Here is a 20,447-nt window from a genome sequence, read left to right as displayed (position 1 = left end):
ATCATCGTTAAATCAGCTGTAACGTGTTAATTATAATTTTAAATATTGTTAAAAATAGTAGCTTATATTAACCCTGTTAATTCAGTGTTACAATCATTTGAACTACTTCTGTTATTCTAATCGAAACAGGGGAACGGCTGGTTCGCGGCGTCGACTATCAGAATCGCAGCGAGAATTTACGCCTCTCGCTGACGCGTTTCCTCGCGGTCGCGTCTCTTCGCGAACGGTCGTAACATAAAGGGAGAAAAAGAATACCAGTTTTATTCACACTATTGTTGTATTTTCTAATTTTTAATGTATGATATATCTTGAAACAATTTGCAGGATGCAATTCTGCTTTTCTTTCGCACGTTTCACAAAAAAAGGTGGGACTCGACAAAGGAGCTGCTGAGATAGAAACTGATGTCGAGTCACACTCGACATACGAGTGCAGAGGGTTAAACCATCTTTCATTAAGCAAGCGAGGAATTTCAACAGGGAAAAATGCTGTCTTTCACCAAGATTTGATCGTCCAGTGATTTTTCTATCTCATTCGGAAGCGAGCTGAATCTAACGAGGTGTGTTGCATAGGCACGTGCCAACCAACTCTCACTGTGACGTCTTTCGCCGCAGAAGCAGCAGCGTTTGTTCTAGCGTTGTTGCGCAGCAATTTCACAGAATCTTCTCCTTTTCCAATGTCGCGACGATTAGAACTTGTCTAATAACGCGGAATTCTTCCACGATGGAATTCATCACTCGCCCGATAGATAGCTTCAAAGTTGTACAAAGCAACGATAATTTGGTCGAAACACTCGCGATGCGCCTTCTTTCTAAAGACACAACATAACAAGTTTCAATAAAGCAATGGTTACTTGATATACAATATTAATCAGGCGAAACGAGTCTCTGAGTAGGTTGCTTTAGTTGTATTTAGAAAGAAACACAAATTTGCATAAACATGCGTACCCTAATTATAAGAAAAACTAAATTACACCGCGTTGAATATTTTACCGCAGACCTGATTCATGAAAGGTTACGTTTAAAATTAGTAGATTAGTATCCCGTGACTCACGCACCTAACTGTAACGTACGATAACTATAAAAACAAGCAAACGCTATAACAAACAGTTCGTACAAATAAAATCAGAATATTATAAATTACAAATGTAAGAAACCGCTATAATTGCACCTAATTAATTCGTATATAAATAAATAATGCAAATAATAAACGCAACAGTGCACAAGTGCTTTTTGCTGCCACTGTATACACCTTTGATCGATCGTGTACATATTTGCCTGCATACCACAGCGAGCTGATGCTACGATAAACAAAGATCTAGATGCAATTAATTGCTGTCAGGATACGTGGTTGTATCGCGTATTACGAGATTAAATAGAAAAGAAATACGAAGGAGAAAAACGCGCCAGTTGACTCGACAGTATACAGAGAAAAGGAGAGTTGATTGTACATTGTACAAGCATTCTCTGGGCTCGTAGTGAATCGTAGGATGTGCGAGACTGGAGGAGAGAGAAAAAGGCGATTCAAAGTGGGTAGGAGGTGTGCACACCTCTTACGAGTTTACGAGGCCTACGTCGAACTGAACGAACGGACAGTTACCTTTCCGTTTCGAGACCGCGAACATCTACCTCTCGTTATCGCCGCGAATAAATCGGTGATTGCTTCTCGGTGAGTTATATTGACCGATTTCCGCCACCAAATTTTCTATCGGCTTTCCCTCCGCTACACACCGAGATACCAATATCCATCGGATCAGGCTACGTACATACAAGGTGTTCAGCGTAGCTAAAACAAGCTGCAGCTTTGAAGCGGTGGATGGGACGAAGATAGAACGAATTTCATTAAGCGAGATTAAACGCTATCTGGTGTATACGTTGGTTTTGCAAGTGACGGTATTTCCAAGATTTCGTAGCCAGACGTATAAAGTGTATAGCGTTTGATACGCCAAGTTTAGGTAAATTAGGATACTTAAATTAGTAGGTTAAATTTGTATGTGAAAATGAACGTCATTCGATAGCGTTTGATTTTATTTAATGAGATTCGTTTTACATCTTGTGCTGTTTCAGCGTTATAGCTCTTGTTTGGCACAGTTGCGCGACATACCCCGTATAAAGTGTATAGCGTTTGATACGCCAAGTAGACGTAAATTAGGATACTTAATTTAGTAGGTTAAATTTGTATATGAAAATGAACGTCATTAAATAGCGTTTGATTTTATTTAATGGGATTCGTTTTACATCTTGTGCTGTTTCAGTGTTAATAGTCTCTATTTGGCACAGTTGCGCGGGTCACCCTGTATATACGCGTCAGCTTTTAATTCTGCCTGGAAACCACCGGCAGGATATCGAAATAACTTTTGAAATTTCGATTAAACCAGATCGTTATCTCGAACGATGGATATTCGGAAAACCGAGCTAAATAACGCGGCAGTAGACTCGTTTGCCGCTAGAACAATTTTAATGAGAAATTAGAAGCAACTTGAAGTGGTAATAGATAAAGCATATGGTCTTATTTTCTAAGGGAAAAGAAATTTTTTTGTTCGAACTATTGATAGTTAGTAGATGGTAGAATGTATTAGGTCGTCCGAAAAGTTTCTTTCGTTTTAGAATATTTTCTTTCTTATATTATTTTATCGAATTACGTATGATCCATTTTGTTCTATCAAAATAAAGATCACAACGTTGGACAGATTAGGTTTCATGTTCGTATCAGGATGTCTTGTTGTAAAGGACGTGTCCGCGAAAGAAAGACACTTTTCGGACAACCTAATAATACATATTGCGTTGGCAACTAAGTGATTGCAGATTTTGTCAATACCACCTAATGACAAAATCCGCAATCAATTAGTTGCCAACTCAATATACAGGGTGATTGGTAACTGGTGGTACAAACGGAAAGGGGGTGATTCTACGCGAAAAAAAGAAGTCGAAAAAATAGAATAAAAATTTTTCGTTTGAGGCTTTGTTTTCGAGAAAATCAACTTTGAATTTTCGTTCGATACGCGTGCACTTTATCGCGTCTCGTTATAACGGATCTCACTGTAGATCGTTGCCTCGATGGATATTATCGCAGTTTAAGTTTGTTTTTGTCGTAACGGAAAATTAGGAATACATAATGAAATAATGTGAAGTAATCATAAAGTTTATTATTACAAAAATTGCTGAAAATGTTGCCCATTCTGCCGAACACATACTTCTGCTCTTCTAATTAAATTTCTATGAACACTTTCTAACGTATTCGATTGTTTTAATCTTATTATTAATCTTTTAATAATCTTTTCTTTCAATTTTGTTTTTTTTTTCAAAGTCGATTTTCTCGAAAACAAAGCCTCAAACGAAAAATTTTTATTCTACATTTTCGATTTCTTTTTTCGCGTAGAATCACCCCCTTTTCCGCTTGTACCACCAATTACCAACCACCCTGTATATTAAATTCTACTGTTAATTGAATTATATTTTTCCTCCGATTTAGGGACTAAATACGTGCTCCAGAGATTTATTTATCATTTGTCCTATACTATTTTATTAATTATATTATGTACATTAAATTACTTCTTGTAAAAACTCATTGTTAGATTACAAGAAATAATTTCTCTTCTTTCATCGAGTTTCAACTTTCCTCTTATTTCTTTCGATTTCCCTGCACTTTTTCCGAATTCGAATTTTACCAACTGCGAAACAAGTCACAGCGAAAGGAAGTTAAAGCGCTGGATACCGTACAACCTTGCCCTATGCTGTCGCTAATTTCGTTAGTGTTTGAGCGAGCGTTGCATTCGGCCAAATCAACGTGGGGTGAAACCCGCGAGAATTCACCGCTTTTACAACGCAACGCTCGATAAAAGCGTTGATTTTCTTTCGTTTTGCAGGCGATATCGTTCCGCTTAGGTGAATGAAATGTTGCAACAGCAAGCCTCTCGCGTAACAACCTAACGTTCAACGAGACGCGTTCCATCCTTCGACTGGCTACTTCCTGCATCGATCATTATCTTTCGATAATAATTCGCGGCTCGTGATATCCTCCAGTTTGTACCCGTGCTATCTATAATTTTTTGTAATTAGTTTGCCCAACTATCTTCACCGAATCCAATTTCAAAAGAATATAAATTCCATATGCAAATTCCATGCAAATTGAACGTCGCATGCGTTTCGCTTTCAAACTTGCTATGTCAGCGAATCTTTCATTAGCACATATTTTTCAGATTCCTCGAGGAGAATCATGTGGATCCTTGCGTTTTTCTACGGGTTTCTAACCGCGGCCCAGGCGATCTCTACCTCCTGGAGTCCGTCGTTCCCAACGCCAACTGCCAGCGCCCTGCACCAAGGAACAGCCGCTATCTTCGAAAGTGCACAGCCTCTTTACGACGCAGCAAGCTCGTCGCTACTGGCACAACACGAAGAAGACAGATGTACACTGTATAAAATCGCTATGAAACAGCAACTCTACTTCGAGGTAAGGAAAATTCACTATTCGTCCTTTACTGACGCACACGGTGCGTCTCGTTGATCGTTCCGTTAACACTTTTAATTTAATTTTAATTTTAATCAAATAATAAATTCGACCATGATCGCTTATATAAAATCATGCTTTCCTGTCAGATTTCCTTTATGCAATTTATTCGCGAATTTAAGCAAAACTAAGTACACTGATGTCTTTGCGAAGGTTGTAACGCGTACTTGCGCATTGTGCGGTGTTTCCCTTTCGAAATTGCCTGGTGAATTCTACTGGAAATTTATTTATTTATCACAGTGCTTGTCTTCTACTTTGGTTCACGTTTACGTTCTATCTCCAATCACAGAGCTTAACATTCTACGCGGTCGAACCTGCAGCTTAAACTTGATCTTAGAATGTAAGCACCTCTTACATTTCTCAATCTCTTATTACTTACATTCTCCTAAGCCTTGAAAACAAAATATGAAACTCCGATGTAATAAATAAAACAGAAAGATAATTAACACTAGAACTATCACACCAGTCAAATTGACTGGTTTTACAATTTTATCTTCCAATTCTTACTTCATTTTATATCTTTCCACAATGATGTAATGACTTTCGCAACGATAACTAAGAGAATAATATAATGAATTTTATTTTCTTTTTATATATTCAAACTGAAAATAATTTTCTATCAAGGCTACTCATACCAATACCAGTGAAAATGACTGGTACTTGTCAAAATGTAAAAGGGTGCTGCAATCAGTTTATCGAAGCCCAATTAACCAGTTTTCTCGTTTTCTACAATTTGCCACGCGTTTTTCAAATTTTTACTGCCTGTCACTCGATATGACGATATTAGTTATCAGGAAAATTCCGGATCGATCGCTAGATCGCTAGACACTAACACTAGAAATATCACAAAATTTAGTCAAAATGACTGGTTCTACGATTTTATCTTCCAATTCCTACTTCATGTTATATCTTTTCCCGTAATGATTTAATGTAAAAGAAATATGATCTCGCGACAAAACATTGGATATTTGTCTTGCAATTTTCTCATCTTAGCATTTTTCCTACGATCGAGTTAACGCGGTTGCGCACGGGTCTTGTACTTTTCACACGACAATTACTTCCGTTTATTTCAATGCTTGCGCTTTTATTCTCTAACATTGTACGTGAAATACAGCGATAGCGATTTGATATTATAATCGTTATATTATCAGCAGCAGGTGTTTAACAGCAGCTTTGTCCAAATAATTATTAACAATTACAGATGAATAGTTCCGATGGGAATGTTAATCCGATTTCTAAGGTTTCTCCAGTTAAAACACAACTAGACTATGATTAAACGATTTTGAATTAGAGAGGCGAATGTACGCGATACATCATCAGCTGGAGGAGCCGGCGTACCTTTCGATTTCATAGAGTCTTAACACGTTTCTCACTCTCGCCTCGGATACACCTAAGTGAACAAACCTAACAGACTTAGCAATCAATTTCTAGATATGAACTATATAGCTGGTTCGTGAATTTCGAAACTTCGTTTTTCTGTTATGGACTCGTTAAAATATCGCGTGAAAGTTTCACTAAAAAATTCTGAAAATTGATGAAATTGTAATGCAGATCAACAGAGCGTGAACGAAGATAGGGCGAGGTGTGAAATAATTTAATTTAACGCGTCTGCTCGAACCCTGCGACACCAAAGCTCATTTTTACTCGCGTCGTTTGCACGTTGGCTGAGTCTAAACGACTATACTAAGTGTAAAAAGCAGTCCATCCTTTATGAAATGCGGCAAAAATTCTCGTACGATTTTTCAAAATTTCTCCCGAATATCATCTGATAGCTTCTCTTCAAAGAAGATTTCGTTTCCCATGGAAAAGGACGCAGTACGCGGACGAAGGGCTGACAATTGTCCAGAGCGTTGGCTCTGTCAATTGTCAACGGAAATTTGTTTTAACTCGATCTTTCGATAGACTGCCAATTGTTTTCTTTTTTATTTACACGGGACGCGCTTCCTGCTGCAAAACGAAATATCGTGGTTGCGTACTGGAAGGCTTAGCCGCGGTCGAGAGAGCCTCGATGCGAGCAAAACGACACGAATCGTGGCAACGAAAGTAGGAGAAAACGCGACACGCGAGTGAGACTCTGCTCTTTTCAGAAGTTCTCGAAATCGACCGACTTTGTTGCTCGCCGCTTCGTTTTCCGTGCCACCGATCAAGGCTGATGAAACACGCAAAAGCAACAAATTCTGACCAACCGGTCATACCAAGTTCGTCGATACATCGAGCCAGCTGTATAGCTACATTCCGATTAGTTTTACATTCGACAACAACTCGATTTCGATCACTTGACCAACGCGAGTCTGTTATTGGCTTGGCAACTAAGTGACTGCGGATTTTGTCAATACAATCCGATGACAAAATCCGCAATCACTTAGTTGCCAACCGAATATTTTATTTTTGAGCAAAATTTCTTAGACGAATATTTCCTGTAGAGATTGGCCTAGTTTAATCGACCCATGCAAACATTTGCTAAATTATAACGTGTAACATCACTTTGCTTCGAGGCAGATACCTTGGGATGGTCAGCAACCTTATTTAGTCGGACGTGCCTTCGTGTGATTTCAACGTCACCTGTTTTCTTCGATAGAACTGCACACTTTTCTATACACCGTCAGATATAATTTTTTAATTTCTACGAAACGAGTATCGAGGTACTTGAACAGGATATTTTAATTTTAATTATTGCACGACTTATTGTACGAAAGACAAGAAAGGTAGCGTCTTTCATACGCTCCATTCGACAAAATTAACACTGGAACTATCATACCAGTCAAATTGACTGGTTTTGCAATTTTATTTTAAAATTCCTACTTCGCGTTATATCTTTTTCCGCAATGATGTAATGACTTTCGCAACGATAACTAAAAGAATAATATAACGAATTTTATTTTGTTTTTTATGTATTCAAACTGAAAATAATTTTGCATCAAGGCTACTTATACCAATACCAGTGAAAATGACTGGTACTTGTCAAAGTGTGAAAGGGTGCTGCAATCAGTTTATCGAAGCCCAATTAACCAGTTTCCTCGTTTTCTACAACTTGCCACGCGTTTTCCAAATTTTTACTGCCTATCACTCGATATGACGATATCAGTTATCAGGAAAATTCCGGATCGATCGCTAGATGCTAACACTGGAAACACCACACCAGTCAAAATGACTGGTTCTACAATTTTATAAACGTGTCAACCCTCGTTTAGGGATCATGACTCCAGATGGATCAATAATTCCAAAAATGTACTATATAACATGGAGTTCCTTCCGTAAGAAAGTAATAAATCAATAAATATAAAAATATTCTATTATTAGGTATTTTTTAAAGACCAATCATTTTCACTGGTTTTGGTAGAAATAACTTCGTGTTAACTATCGGTAGTTCTAGTATTAACATTGAAATAGTTTTGATCTTATCATCTTCAGATTCAAATTTGAATCTTGGTAGGTTTTGTCTAGTTTGCGAGTGTTGCTCGTTTTGCAAACCTTGAAAAATCTTCGATCGTGTCGAATTCTGTGGGTCGTTTCCTTCTTGCTGATCTTTCGATAGGATAAACCCCGTACAGACTTCGCTGTACATCATTTGCATCCTGAAACTCTCGAGCTAAGAATTTCGAATATCCTGCAAGACTATCAACAAAACTTAAGAAACTTCAAAGACTCAGGAACTGATCAAAATTTTCAAACTGATGTCATAATCGTTAGGCAAGAGAAATTTTCAAAGTTAAGCTATAAGAATTGATATTTTTGATCGATATAAACGATTAAAATTTAACAATATAAGTAAGATTAGTTATGAAAGTTGTATATTTTATTAAACAGAAAATCTAGCATGAAAATATATGAAACAGAAGATATTCTCTATCTCATATATTTTCATATCGTTTCTTTGATTAATAAAACGTATACGCAAGCTTCATAATTAAATTGTTTCGTATCGATGAATACTAATTACAAATACGAATATGAATACCAATTATCGGCAACGTTAACAATAATTGACGATAATCGATCGTAACGAGAATAAATTTTACGATAAGCGAACGAATTGTTTTCGGACCATCGATTATGGTTATCGGTAACCAAAATGAAATTCGGTTCGTCGATAGCCAAAAAAAAAAAATGCTAATCGTTCACAACTGTTATTCGCGATGGGAACAATTAAATATCACTATCTTCCTCCTCTTCATCTTTCGAGAAATTAGCCTTTACTGTTTCCAAAAAATGCCGAAAATGACTGTTATCTCGAGTGTCTGCTCGCAGAAGCTTCAAGATACGAATCAGGTTGCAAGTGATTGGATTTTATCGTCGTACACGTTGCACGGAAATTCCAAGTATCGCAGATCGCATCGCTAGCTGTCGGCTACGCCGAATTTACACTGTTTCACTTTGCAGAAACACGGCTTTCATGCTGGTTTCATTAGCAAATTAGTAAAAAGAGTGCGTGCAGGAGCGAAACAATGAGACGATGTAAATTAAACAAAAATTCGATTATCTCGTTCGTTGTAAATCTCACGCCCGGGAATTCGTGTGGAACGCAGCACCACGTTCAAGTGCATCGAACTGTCGCGAGATCGCTTTCCACCGCTATTATTCCTCCCGAGTTCATTTCCCGACTTAATTCACCGACGCGCATCATTTGCCTACAGATGCAGCGAAAATCGAGCCGCACTTGGCAGTCGATTTCGAAGCGTGTCGAACGATTTTGTTGCGCAACGCGAATGCGTAAACGCAAAGTAGGAAATTATGGCAAAGACCTTGTTCTCGTGGAATGGTTAAGCCGTGCGATCGGGAAACACGACGATTACGTTACAACAGATCGTTCCGCGTAAGACGCAATCGATTAAGCTGTTTCTTTTCTTTCCCAACGCATTTTACTTGGATAATCGTACGCCTCTTTCTAATTACACAATGCGTGTAATAGGCTTTTTCTTATTGAAATTAACATTATCTTGTCGGCAAACGATCCTGCAGCGATCTACTTTGTATTTTTTAAATGTCTGTCACAATTCTAACGTAAATATAAAGTAAGCCAAAAACCACGAACTACGAAAAATGATAATAATAATAATAATAATGATGATAATATTGACACTTTGACTGCCACGCCAAAATCACACGTTTCATTTCAGGACGTCACGGGAGTATTTTTATTACTCAAAGCATATAATGGCAAAATAATGATAAATTGATGATGTAAGACAACATTCCTCTCCAATGGACCGTTCATCTTATTGTTGGTCACGGGTGACCACCGTGGCGCCTTGGTAACAATTCATAGCGACATAGTATAACAAGGCTTCGTTTATTTCAACAAATCATTCGCTTTCGTTATTTCGTCGTAGGCAAAACGTGCAGGATATATTGTTGAAACGTGTAGAAGATATTAGTAAACAGTACTATGATTATTTTTATGATTTCGACCAAACATTCGGTTGAAATGATACAGGTCCGCGGAAAAATTATGTTTGTGATAAACCAGTGGTAGTGTAGATTAGAAGAGAGGAAAATGTGCTGTAGATTTATCTGATCAAATGATAGCATATTCTACACCACATAGAAGAACCCTCAAGTGGTATATAAAATTAACTTTAGAGTTATTGTTAAATACATCAATTCCAAACGTGATGATACTCTATAAACAAGCAACAAAAACAAAAATCAAACTATCAGATTTTAGAATGGCACTGGCAATGCACCTTACACAGTGCCATTCACCAGAAATGTCAAATATACTTATTCAATAAAGATTGCAACGCGAAATGCAGATGAGAAAAGGGCAAGCGTATCTGGCACGAAAATTTTGCAGAGAGTGGTATAAAAAAATGTTAAACAGTTAGGATAAAAAATTGTTAATAATGGGACCAAAAAGGTGACCACCTATTGTCCAGATTGTATCGATGAGCCACATTTATGTTTAAAGTGTTTTAACACTTTGTTCTCATTTTTTTTTATTGATATCCCAATAAAAATGTTTAATTGTTCAATGGGGCTCTTTTTATTTCAAAGTATCTTCTATTTATCGGTTATATTCAAAACGCCCTAACTGTCAATTTTCATTCAAGTTTTACAATTATAGGAAGTTGAAGAACTCCGGTCGCCAACGACCAACGTGGCAGTCAAAGTGTTAATTCTAGCCAAATAATAAAACAAACATGATTTATCTGAAGATAGACTCTTCGTTTGTCTGTGTGCAATTTCATAGCGTCAACATACCCGGACATATCGTCTTGCTGAAAAATACAGCAATTGGTCTTTCTGTTTATGATCATAGCGTTAGATAAATTTGATCGTATACTTTGGACGTTCTCGAAAATATTTTCTATTGTAACAGACAGAAATCGTATGGACAAAAATGTTGACAAATATTCTATACAGTTGTATACTATACAGAGAATGTACTGCGCGAGTTATTATTTTAACAAACACTGCAACAATATTTGTTTTCGATGTTACTCGATATCTATAACTGCTTCGAAATACGCGATTATTCTTGCGTAAACCGACGAATATACCTTTACAAACATACAAAATCAATTTTCCGAAAAACAAAATTCAACGTGAAAAAATTGTATTGCACGTTGCTGGTTCGATTTTCCCCCTACGACCGTCCTTTTTCCTAGTCGTATCACCAGTTACAACATATGCGACCAATGTATACGACCGATTTTGCCAATAGAAAGCGAAACGCAGTGTACACGCGGAAACGCAGAGGGAAAGGTGACGATGGTAAAAAGAACCGGCGGCGCCGACAGGTTCTCCGGTTGCTTACAAATCGAGTTTACTTCTCGGCGATCGCGGAACAAGTCAAATCGCGTAAGAACGTGTCTCGGTCGTGTAATTCTCTGATCTGTAAACGACGCTGCGACCACGCCACAGATCTCTGAACGGATCCGATTTCCATTGATTAACGATCGCTTTCTTCCTTCCGCAGTACGTTCACTACAAGACGCAGCTGCCGGACATGAAGGAGTTCACGTTGTGCATGTGGACCAAATTCTACAATCACAGCAACGACCATCCTTTGTTTTCGTACGCAGGTGAGAGACACGCCGCTAGTTTCCTTTCCCTTTCACCTTTTCCTTTTTCTTTTTTACTTCGAAGAGACCGGACGAGCGAAAAGGCGAAAGTTCCGCCTCGCACTTTTCGTGGAAACTGAATCACCACTTTCCTTTTGCTAGGAATATACCACGCAACTGCACCGTCTCATCTATCGCTATTTTCGCTCTGTTCATCCAATTGCCTACATGCTTTAACCCTCTGATCACCACACGATGTCGATTTTTTGTTTTAATTAATCATAACAATAATTAATCCTTATCGTCCTTAGGACACTTTCAATGCCAGGTATCTTTCTCTTTTCTTTGTTGCTCTTCTTTTTCGTGTACAGTATACGTCCTGTACAATTGGGAACGATCGAACGTTTGGAAAAATACGATCGATAAAATACGAGAAAACGTGAGCAAATTTCAAAATTTGACCGATGCAAGGACCTATTGGGTTGGCAACTAAGTGATTGCGGATTTTATCATTAGGTGATATTGACAAAATCCGCATTCACTTAGTTGCCAACCCAACAGAAGCGACTGTTCGCGGCTCACCGACTATTTTGGAAATGTCAGAAAACTGGGATTTCGTGCCATACCGGTCGTAGCAGCGTAAGAAACGTCTTAATATCGGTGTCACATTGAATTTGAAAGTTCGTATCTCGATAATTTAAAGTGCAAAGGACACGGGTTTCCGGTGTTTTAAAACGTCGCTTCAAATATGATAATAAAATATGATAAAATAAAATATATAATGAGAATGTAGGTATCCGTTCGAAAATGTTTAATCGCAGGGTCAAGTGGATGAAAACACGACGTTTGCCCCTGGATATCACACGGCTTTTCTCTAAAATATTTTTTCGTATCTTTCCAGACGTTTGAACGCTTCCTGTTCAACAGGACACGCTGCATATTCGCGCGCGTAATTTATTTTTCCTCGCATCGCGCGTATCTTTGTTTGCATAGTAACAACAACAACAATAACAACAATAACAATAATAATATTCGATAAAAATTGCGCAACGCGTGAACCTCGAATTCCGGAAAAACTGTCGCAATGTGTTTCAAGCGGATTCATGTGTCGCAAGCGGATTCGAGGCGAATGTTCTGACGAATCGCGCGTAAATACGACATAAGCATGACGCGATCGTATGGAACGTCCGTTCCCGAGGCGTCGTTTAATTTGCCACAGTTAAAGCAATCAGGTCAGACTATCCGTTTTACTATTCATTTTTCGTTCCTTTAACCATCCCCAAAAGAATTTTTCTTAGAGAGTACAAAATACAAAATTGTAAATTTTATTCTCTAAATCATAAACGTAAAGAATACAACGATACTGTTGCGTTGGCAACTAAGTGATTGCGGATTTTGTCATTGCCACCTAATGGTATAGCTGGAAAAATTGGAAAACTTCATTTCTAAAAGTTTTTAGCAACAAGGATTGGTCTGCAACACGATACGCCTATAACTTCAAATACATCTTCAAGCACTTGATTTTCTTCTCCTCATTTTGGATTTTTAATTTTTTCCACTCCGTTTCATACTCTGATATTCAATCTCCGGCTTTTTGTGTTCCATCAAATTGTTTTAAGCTGAAGCTTGCTTCCTCTTTTTCATAATTCCACATTTTTCCTTAATAAATTATGAAGTGGTTCTGAAAGTTTGCAGGCATCTTCTATAAATTTATAATAAAAATTCATCTTCCCCAGTAATTGTCTTACATTTTTTTGTCCTTTGGACGTTCAAATTCGCGTATTGCTCTCAGGTTATCTCTGCCTGGTCGCATACCGTTTTTTTCCATGATGTGATCAAGATATTTTACTGTACTTTTTGCAAAATTGGTATTACCACCTAATGATAAAATCCGCAATCACTTAGCTGCCAACCCAATAATAACAGCAAATCACGTTTGTCCTTTCAACTTCCCCATCAAATTTTCCATAAACGATCCTACTTTTATACCCTAAGCCTCTGTATAGAATTGTCATTAAAATTTGAAACGGTGTAGAAGTTTGCCACTTTTTGCCAAACCTGCTTCGAAGACGCAGAAATGCGCAGAAAGCATACGTTAACGGAATCCACTCGACTTTCAAGTGGGAGATCAACCGCGTGGCATCCTCTCCTGGGTCGCCAACACCGCCAGGAGTTCCTACTACATGATGAACATCGACGGGCACAACTTGTACAGATTGAATTATCCGCTCCGTCTGAACAAGTGGTATCACAGCTGCCAAAGCTGGAACGGTCGTACAGGAGAATGGCAGATCTGGGTCAACGACGAGCGTGTAGGTCGTGGCTTCAACAACAGGGTAAGCGAGCTTGCCGTGCTTTTCATCCAACTCTCGAGCCATCGACGAAAAAATTCGCGCCCGTGAAAGTGCACCGTTACCAACGGCTGTGGAAAATTCAAGCGCGTTGCACGCGAGTAAAACGCGTCATTTATTTTCCCACGTCCAATAACCTGCAGCTGATCGTTCAGTCAGATCTAGTCGATAATTAAGCAAGTTCGAGCATATCTACTTGGCAAATTTTCGAGATCGATTTTCTCGACGATGAAACTTCAGCCGGGAAGATTCTATTGTACGTTTCCTCGATTTCTTACTTTTTGATTTCTTTACAAGGAAGCTTTGCACGTGCTATTGTTTGTACATAACCAGAGCAGATTCTAACATCAGAAAAAGACACATACGCAAATATCCGGACACTTGCGTATTTGCAGATCTGATACTCTAGTTTCTTGCATGAATTTGTCGTGTTGTGCCATGATATTGACGTTATCAAAGACAAATAATATCGATACAATTATTGTAAAGTTCGATAGGCAAACAAGTATCAACATATTATAAACGGATTGTGCTACGTCCCGAGGTTCACTATAGGCCGTGTTCCTAACCGTCCCCCTTAGTACTAGTCGCAGACAGATCGTCTTACATGACCGGCGAGATATACACAATGTAGCGGTAAGCGCATAGTTGTCGTCAAGCAGCGAATTCTAAAAAACATCGATTCGCCTTCGGTCCGTTATTTTACCTACACAAAAAAGGTAGTGTACGTGATCATAGGTTCGGACGGTTGCGAGACCCGAGCGTGGTGGGGGTCGTCTCCAAGAGAAGGCAAAGGAAAAGATCGAAGGGCGGTCAGTATCATATGAGGATCCAAACCGAATGCATCGAGAGGTTCAGAGAAATAAAATCGAGATCGCTTAGTCAAACGAATACGTCGAGGAATATCATAAAGTCGAGTCGAATTATAATAATAAACTAGTTGTATCATCGTTAAATCAACTGTAACGTGTTAATTATAATTTTAAATATTGTTTAAAATAGTAGCTTATATTAACCCTGTTAATTCAGTGTTACAATCATTTGAACTACCTCTGTTATCCTGATCGAAACAGGGGAATGACTGGTTCGCGACGTCGACTATCGGAATCGTAGCGAGAATTTACGCCTCTCGCGATCGCGTCTCTTCGCGAACGGTCGTAAACAGTTTGTACTATGGAAACAAAATTTTTATCATCTCGACATCTTCGTATTCTATACGTACACGTACACGTTTCAGCTTACCTATCTTTACAACAATTTTATCGTATTATTATTTGTACATAATATCGCTCGATATAGTCCAAAAATAACGCCGGTACAATATAGAACAAGGTAATAAATTCTCAAGATGTTCGTACGGAATTCGCAAACACATAAGTGTCGGGATATTTATGGACTTGCATGTGCATGAAATTTCTACAGTATAATGCACTTTTACGTTACGAAGGCAAGACACGCGCGCGATTTCTATATGCGAGCAATGCCAGGGTCTGGCTGTGTGTTTATAGTTTTCGCCATGAATTCTCGAAAGTGGATCATGCAGGCGGTATACCGTGACTCGGAACTCGAGTAGAAAGCGATCTTCGGCAGCGGTACTCTTCCACCGGAGGAAATCGCGTCCGGTTCTAGGTCGATTCCACGCTGCCAGCCATTTCTCCTTGGCATTCGTGCGAATTCTCTTGCGTAATTTTTCTCTCTTCGCTAGTCTCGTTCAACGCGATGCAAATCGCGGGAAGAATTTTCCCAGACGAGTGCGAATTTCCGCGAGTTTCCGTGCGCTCGCTATCTTCCCCCCTCTCTCTTCGTCTTGTCAACGCGATTCTATTTCACGCGAAAGTCGTTTCACGCTATCGTTCAAAAATATCCAGATAGTCAGGTTGACTAGCAGGAAATGTGCAGAAAATATTTCAAAATTTCCTACACTTTCACGTGCACCTCTCTGTATTACAAATCGTCTAAAATATACAACGCAGAAATATTTCTGCATATTCTACGATACCGTACACGGCCTCGATTTTCTCCGTACGAGTCTACCCAGATAGCCGAACCCATTCGGAAGGAAACTCTGTTATTCGTTCCGGTGAATATCGAGGAAGGAACGGGCGGCGGCTTCGCTCGAAGCGATAAGCGGATAAGCATAATCGAAGTAGAGAATGCGCGGTGAAAGGAATTTTACTTCGCCTCGAGATATAGAAGGTTTTGCGTTTCGTATTTTCCGCGCGCATTCGCCACCGATCAAATACAGTGAATAGACGCTTCACAGATTTACGTTTTTCGCGTTATTTATTCCATCCCCGCCGATTTTCCATTCGTCCAACGTACGTGCAGAAGCTTCTGAAACAACTGCCTCTGTACGAATTTGTCGGGATATATTGGCTTGGCAACTAAGTGATTGCGGATTTTGTCAATAGGTGGTATTGACAAAATCCGCAATCACTTAGTTGCCAAGCCAATATCATAAGAATCCACCTATTTCTCTATTCTTCTCGTCTGTGACTTTTTGTTCAGTCGATAGGAGCTGACAAGTTCGTTCAAGAAAATTCCACGAAACGTGGAATATTCGCTCTTGGACGCACGATAACGTTGCAAACTTGTATCGACCACGAGAATGTGCGTTACATGACGCGTGTCCCCGCTGAGTTCGCGTAGGTTGATCAACGCTCAGCTAAAGATCAGTTAGTCGGACGCTGCGAAGATTTCGCTCGTACAAATGCAGTTGATAGAAACTGTATCTGTACTCGCTTTGGACTGTGTCAGTGTAGATTAAAGCGCGCTGAATAACGGGAATATTTTCAGTGCAGCAAGAAAGTGACGTGACAAAAAACTGTCCATCTCGTGATGTGCTTAAACGCAGAGTTTATAATGGCAATTCGCGACTCGTTTGTCAGATGCAAATTAAAACCGGTGCTCTCCGACGTAACGCGCGATTAACAAACAGACCCTGCAGCTAATTCAGCGTGACCTTAATTCGCTCGCTTGTCTTTCTTCTCGACTCGTTAGTTGGTCGGCCACGTCATCAAAGGGGGTGGAATTGCGATCACTGGACAGGAGCAACGACAGCTGGGCGGCGGCTTTTTGGAAGGCGATGGCGCTCCTCCAGGTGAGAATTCGCAAATCGTCATAAAACCAAGGCAACTATGGCTGTAGTGCTATGTCATTTTCCGTATACAGACCATGAATTTTTATTCATTTACGCTACCCTGCACAACATCTAACGCATTTAACAACTAAAATCAGATACGAAAATTGTATCAAAGAGCTTCATGAAGAAGAGTGTTTCACATATTTGCTATAATTTGAGAGTGTAGATATACTTCTACTTACAACAGTGTACATTATACCATGTTTTAAAAATGTTGAAATATCAGTGCCAAAGCGTTTCATCAACTTTCCTCATACACGGCGGTAATACGCGTTACATTCCTAAGGTTGTTCTAACGAAACACATTTGCTCAGGATCCGGCGGTCTTGTGGGTGAAATAACAATGGTGCAGCTGTACGAGGTCGCACTGACGGCCGGCAAAGCCCACAAGGATCACAAACACCATCACGGCCATCACTACGAGCACGACACCACCAACAACACGCCCAGACCTACGCGTCCTCCCGTAACAGGCCGACCCCTTCCGCAACATCCCTACCTCACTGCTGGACAAATCAATCATCAGGTTTGACCCACGTCACGGTATACAGTAGCGCTCGCTTTATTTGCCAGGAAAATTCCGATACAGCTGCATCGCCTAAATTTAAGCGACTGTCGCTAGATTCGTTCAATTTCCTTGCTCGATGCACACGAATTATCGTTGCTGCCGCGTTAAAACCGTTAAAATCCAATCTATGGAAATTTAAGCTTCAAAGAGCATCGCAGAACCCGCTGACCTCATTGAATTTCAGGTAAAAATCAATCCAGGGTCGCCGCTGCAAATCGTTCAAGGAGGCGTCACCCTGAGGCATCCTGCGGTGATTCCCCGCAATCCATCACCTCAGCCCTTCCCTCCTGCGAATCCCAATTCCGTCTCCGCAGCGTTCCCTTTGCAATCCAGCCAGTTCTTCGGCAACTTACGCTCTAGCGTTAGTTTGCCTCCGGCGAGCGAAACAACCGACATAGGAGCCAGCTCGTATCACAATCTCTTTAAGAGAGAGAAGGATTCGTCGGCTGTTGAAACCGAGAGCAACGAGTCGGATTCGAGCGCGGAGCAAGCGTCCAGCGTGGCGAAGAGGCAGATCGACAAAGAGACAGTTTCAGAGGGAAAATCTTCCGATGGGAAGGTAAGAGACCAGAATGCACATTAGAATTATTTTTATAATTAGAATGCGTACGAGCGATATGATTTTGGATGAAGTGGTCGGCGAAAATGGCTGAGCACTTGTTATCGTATGGTGTATATCATACGCGCGAAATTTATGAAATTTCGTTGCGCGCGCAAGGAGACGTGACTAAGGCTGTTTGTACAGGGTGTTCCGCCGGCCATTGTATCTCGGAAGCTTTCCATAGCAACGAGCTACGATTTTCATGGAACTCGGGTTCTGACGTTTGCCTTTCTCGATCCTCCGTATTAAAAACGATTGTAAATTAGAAACATTCATGGTTTGAACGCTGTAAGGAAATACAGGGTCGACTAAGCACTGGAAAGATCATCAACGACGCTGAATTTTGTTTTCAGGTAACGTTCGTGCCAAGAGAAGACGCGGAGTCTGCGAAAGACAGGAAACTAGAAAAACGCGACTCGACGAAAAAGAAACGAGGCCTGGTGCAACTGGGCGACGGTTTAATCGTCGACGACGGTTACATTAGTCAAGGCCTAGACAACAATTATTTCGTAGGCCTGACCAACTTCGGTCTGCAACTACCAAAATACGAAAACAAGGACGACGAAAGGGAACCAGCAGAAGGTGAAGTCAGAACTATCATGGACGTCTGCGACGGTTGTAGCGAGGAACCTTTCGCCAAAGCTCTCGTCTTTGGTTGGAGGTCTGTGCCTAAGAAACTGTACTCCGGCGCGGTGCACATCCCAGCCGCGTCAATGTGCAAAGCGTTTTAAACACTTTCACGATGGAGCGTTTCGTCGTTGGCATTTCGTCCGATAGTTTCTTATTCCCTTTGAACATACGTTTTTCCAATATTTTGCCACGTCTCTATCTTCTCTCCGCGTTCCGCGAACGCGTGTTTCGTGCGTTTCATTTTGCGATCATTTTTTCGCTATTCGTACGCCGTTGCAATCGCCAACGTTTCACGCCATCAAAGTGTCAACAAGGCGTTTTCGACGGAAACAGGAGACGAGACTCGGCGAACTCGGGTCTGCTCGGGTCCATTCGCGGCATCGACCACGAGTCGGCCAGAGATTTATGGTTATCGCGTCTCGGTAGCCGACCGCTATCGCTGACACAGGATCTCTTCTACGTGCCGTGAACCCGAGGCCAACGGATCTCGAACGCGTTAGCTCGATTACGCGATTACAAGCGTTGCGGATAGAAACGATAGCCGCGGGCGGATATTGATTACACAGAGTCACTCCGATCGCATTCGGAGACGTATTTATTATTAAGGGAATCCATCGCGAAGCTAAAACTAAGCTAAGCTAAACGTAAAAAAGTAGCGAGCAGGTGTAAGTGGCGGTGCCGCAGCAGACTATTCGGCTGACTATTTGTCTATCCTCCGTCTGACTCAACAGTCGGCTGAATAGTGGGCGTCGGCTACACCACCACCCAAATCTGCTCGCTATGTTTTTACCCTAAGTTATGCTCTGCTGGATCTCCGATAGTAGCTCCGTCGTTGGGTTAATTCTTGACGCGGGCTCGTGTCTAGGTTAGTTAGAGTTGTAAGTTGCGGCTGACGTTTAGCGCGCCGTTGATCGGAGAAATCGTCGATCGTAGAAACACACCTGGTGTGAACCGAATGTCGTCGATCGGCCACATACTCGGAAGTATTTAAAGAGAGATACAATTAAAATCAACGTGCGAAGTTGTTAGAATTTAAGATGAATAAAACGTTCATTGTAAAACCTGTGTTTATCATTCGCCGTTTGTCGCGTTAGAGCTTCTTCTTCTATCACATCATCGAATACCATATACGGAATTCAAAAGCGAATTTTCAACCCGATCGACGTCGTGATGGATCGTTGCCTAATGCGAACACGTATAAAGTTTAAGCGTCGGTGTTACGTATTACGGAAATCGACAGTGCGAGAAGCTTTTGCGTGTTCCCGAAGAGGAACGACGAAGCGAAACTATACAATTTGCAAACATTCGAAAGCTGATTACCTTGCTTTTGTGAATATGCTGATGTTGATATTCGCTGTCGAATTCCGGCTCGCTGAAATAACTCTGGTCTTCCCAGTGAGGAGGTAGTCCTGTTCCTGTTCCCGGTATCCCCAACGGTCCTGGCATCCCTGTCACACCGTCAGTGCTCTCGAACAGTCGCAAGACGCTGCGGTCTCGGATGTCTCTCAGATGCGATCTGAAATCCAGACGAGAACCTTTCGATACGGCTATGATATTCCAGTACGGAAATTCTCGATCGACGTGCAGAAAAGTGAACACTTCTGTTATAGTTCTCTGTCATGGTTACAACACTAGAGGAAGATCTGA

General features: G+C 40.5%; 2 protein-coding genes across 25 annotated transcripts in view; one reads left to right on the top strand and one right to left on the bottom strand.

Annotated features, from left to right (window-relative positions):
- The window catches only part of LOC100649948, a 168,294-nt gene that overhangs the window by 62,889 nt on the left and 84,958 nt on the right, over window positions 1-20,447 (bottom strand). For all 24 annotated transcript variants that reach the window (XM_048413111.1, XM_048413110.1, XM_048413119.1 and 21 more), the window contains one exon: window positions 20,121-20,316. In XM_048413111.1, the coding sequence (XP_048269068.1) occupies window positions 20,121-20,316 (196 nt within the window). The remainder of the gene's footprint in view (window positions 1-20,120; window positions 20,317-20,447) is intronic.
- Window positions 1,536-19,861, top strand: LOC100650059. Its single transcript, XM_012317849.3, has 8 exons — window positions 1,536-1,666; window positions 4,197-4,447; window positions 11,424-11,529; window positions 13,630-13,844; window positions 16,860-16,959; window positions 17,316-17,527; window positions 17,754-18,128; window positions 18,524-19,861. The coding sequence occupies exons 2-8, from the start codon at window positions 4,214-4,216 to the stop codon at window positions 18,899-18,901; spliced, it is 1,620 nt and encodes a 539-aa protein (XP_012173239.2). The 5' UTR covers window positions 1,536-1,666; window positions 4,197-4,213; the 3' UTR covers window positions 18,902-19,861.

Source organism: Bombus terrestris, chromosome 16 (genome assembly GCF_910591885.1).
Source record: "Bombus terrestris chromosome 16, iyBomTerr1.2, whole genome shotgun sequence".
Taxonomy (NCBI): Eukaryota; Metazoa; Arthropoda; class Insecta; order Hymenoptera; family Apidae; genus Bombus; species Bombus terrestris.
This window is presented reverse-complemented; position numbering and strand designations above follow the sequence as displayed.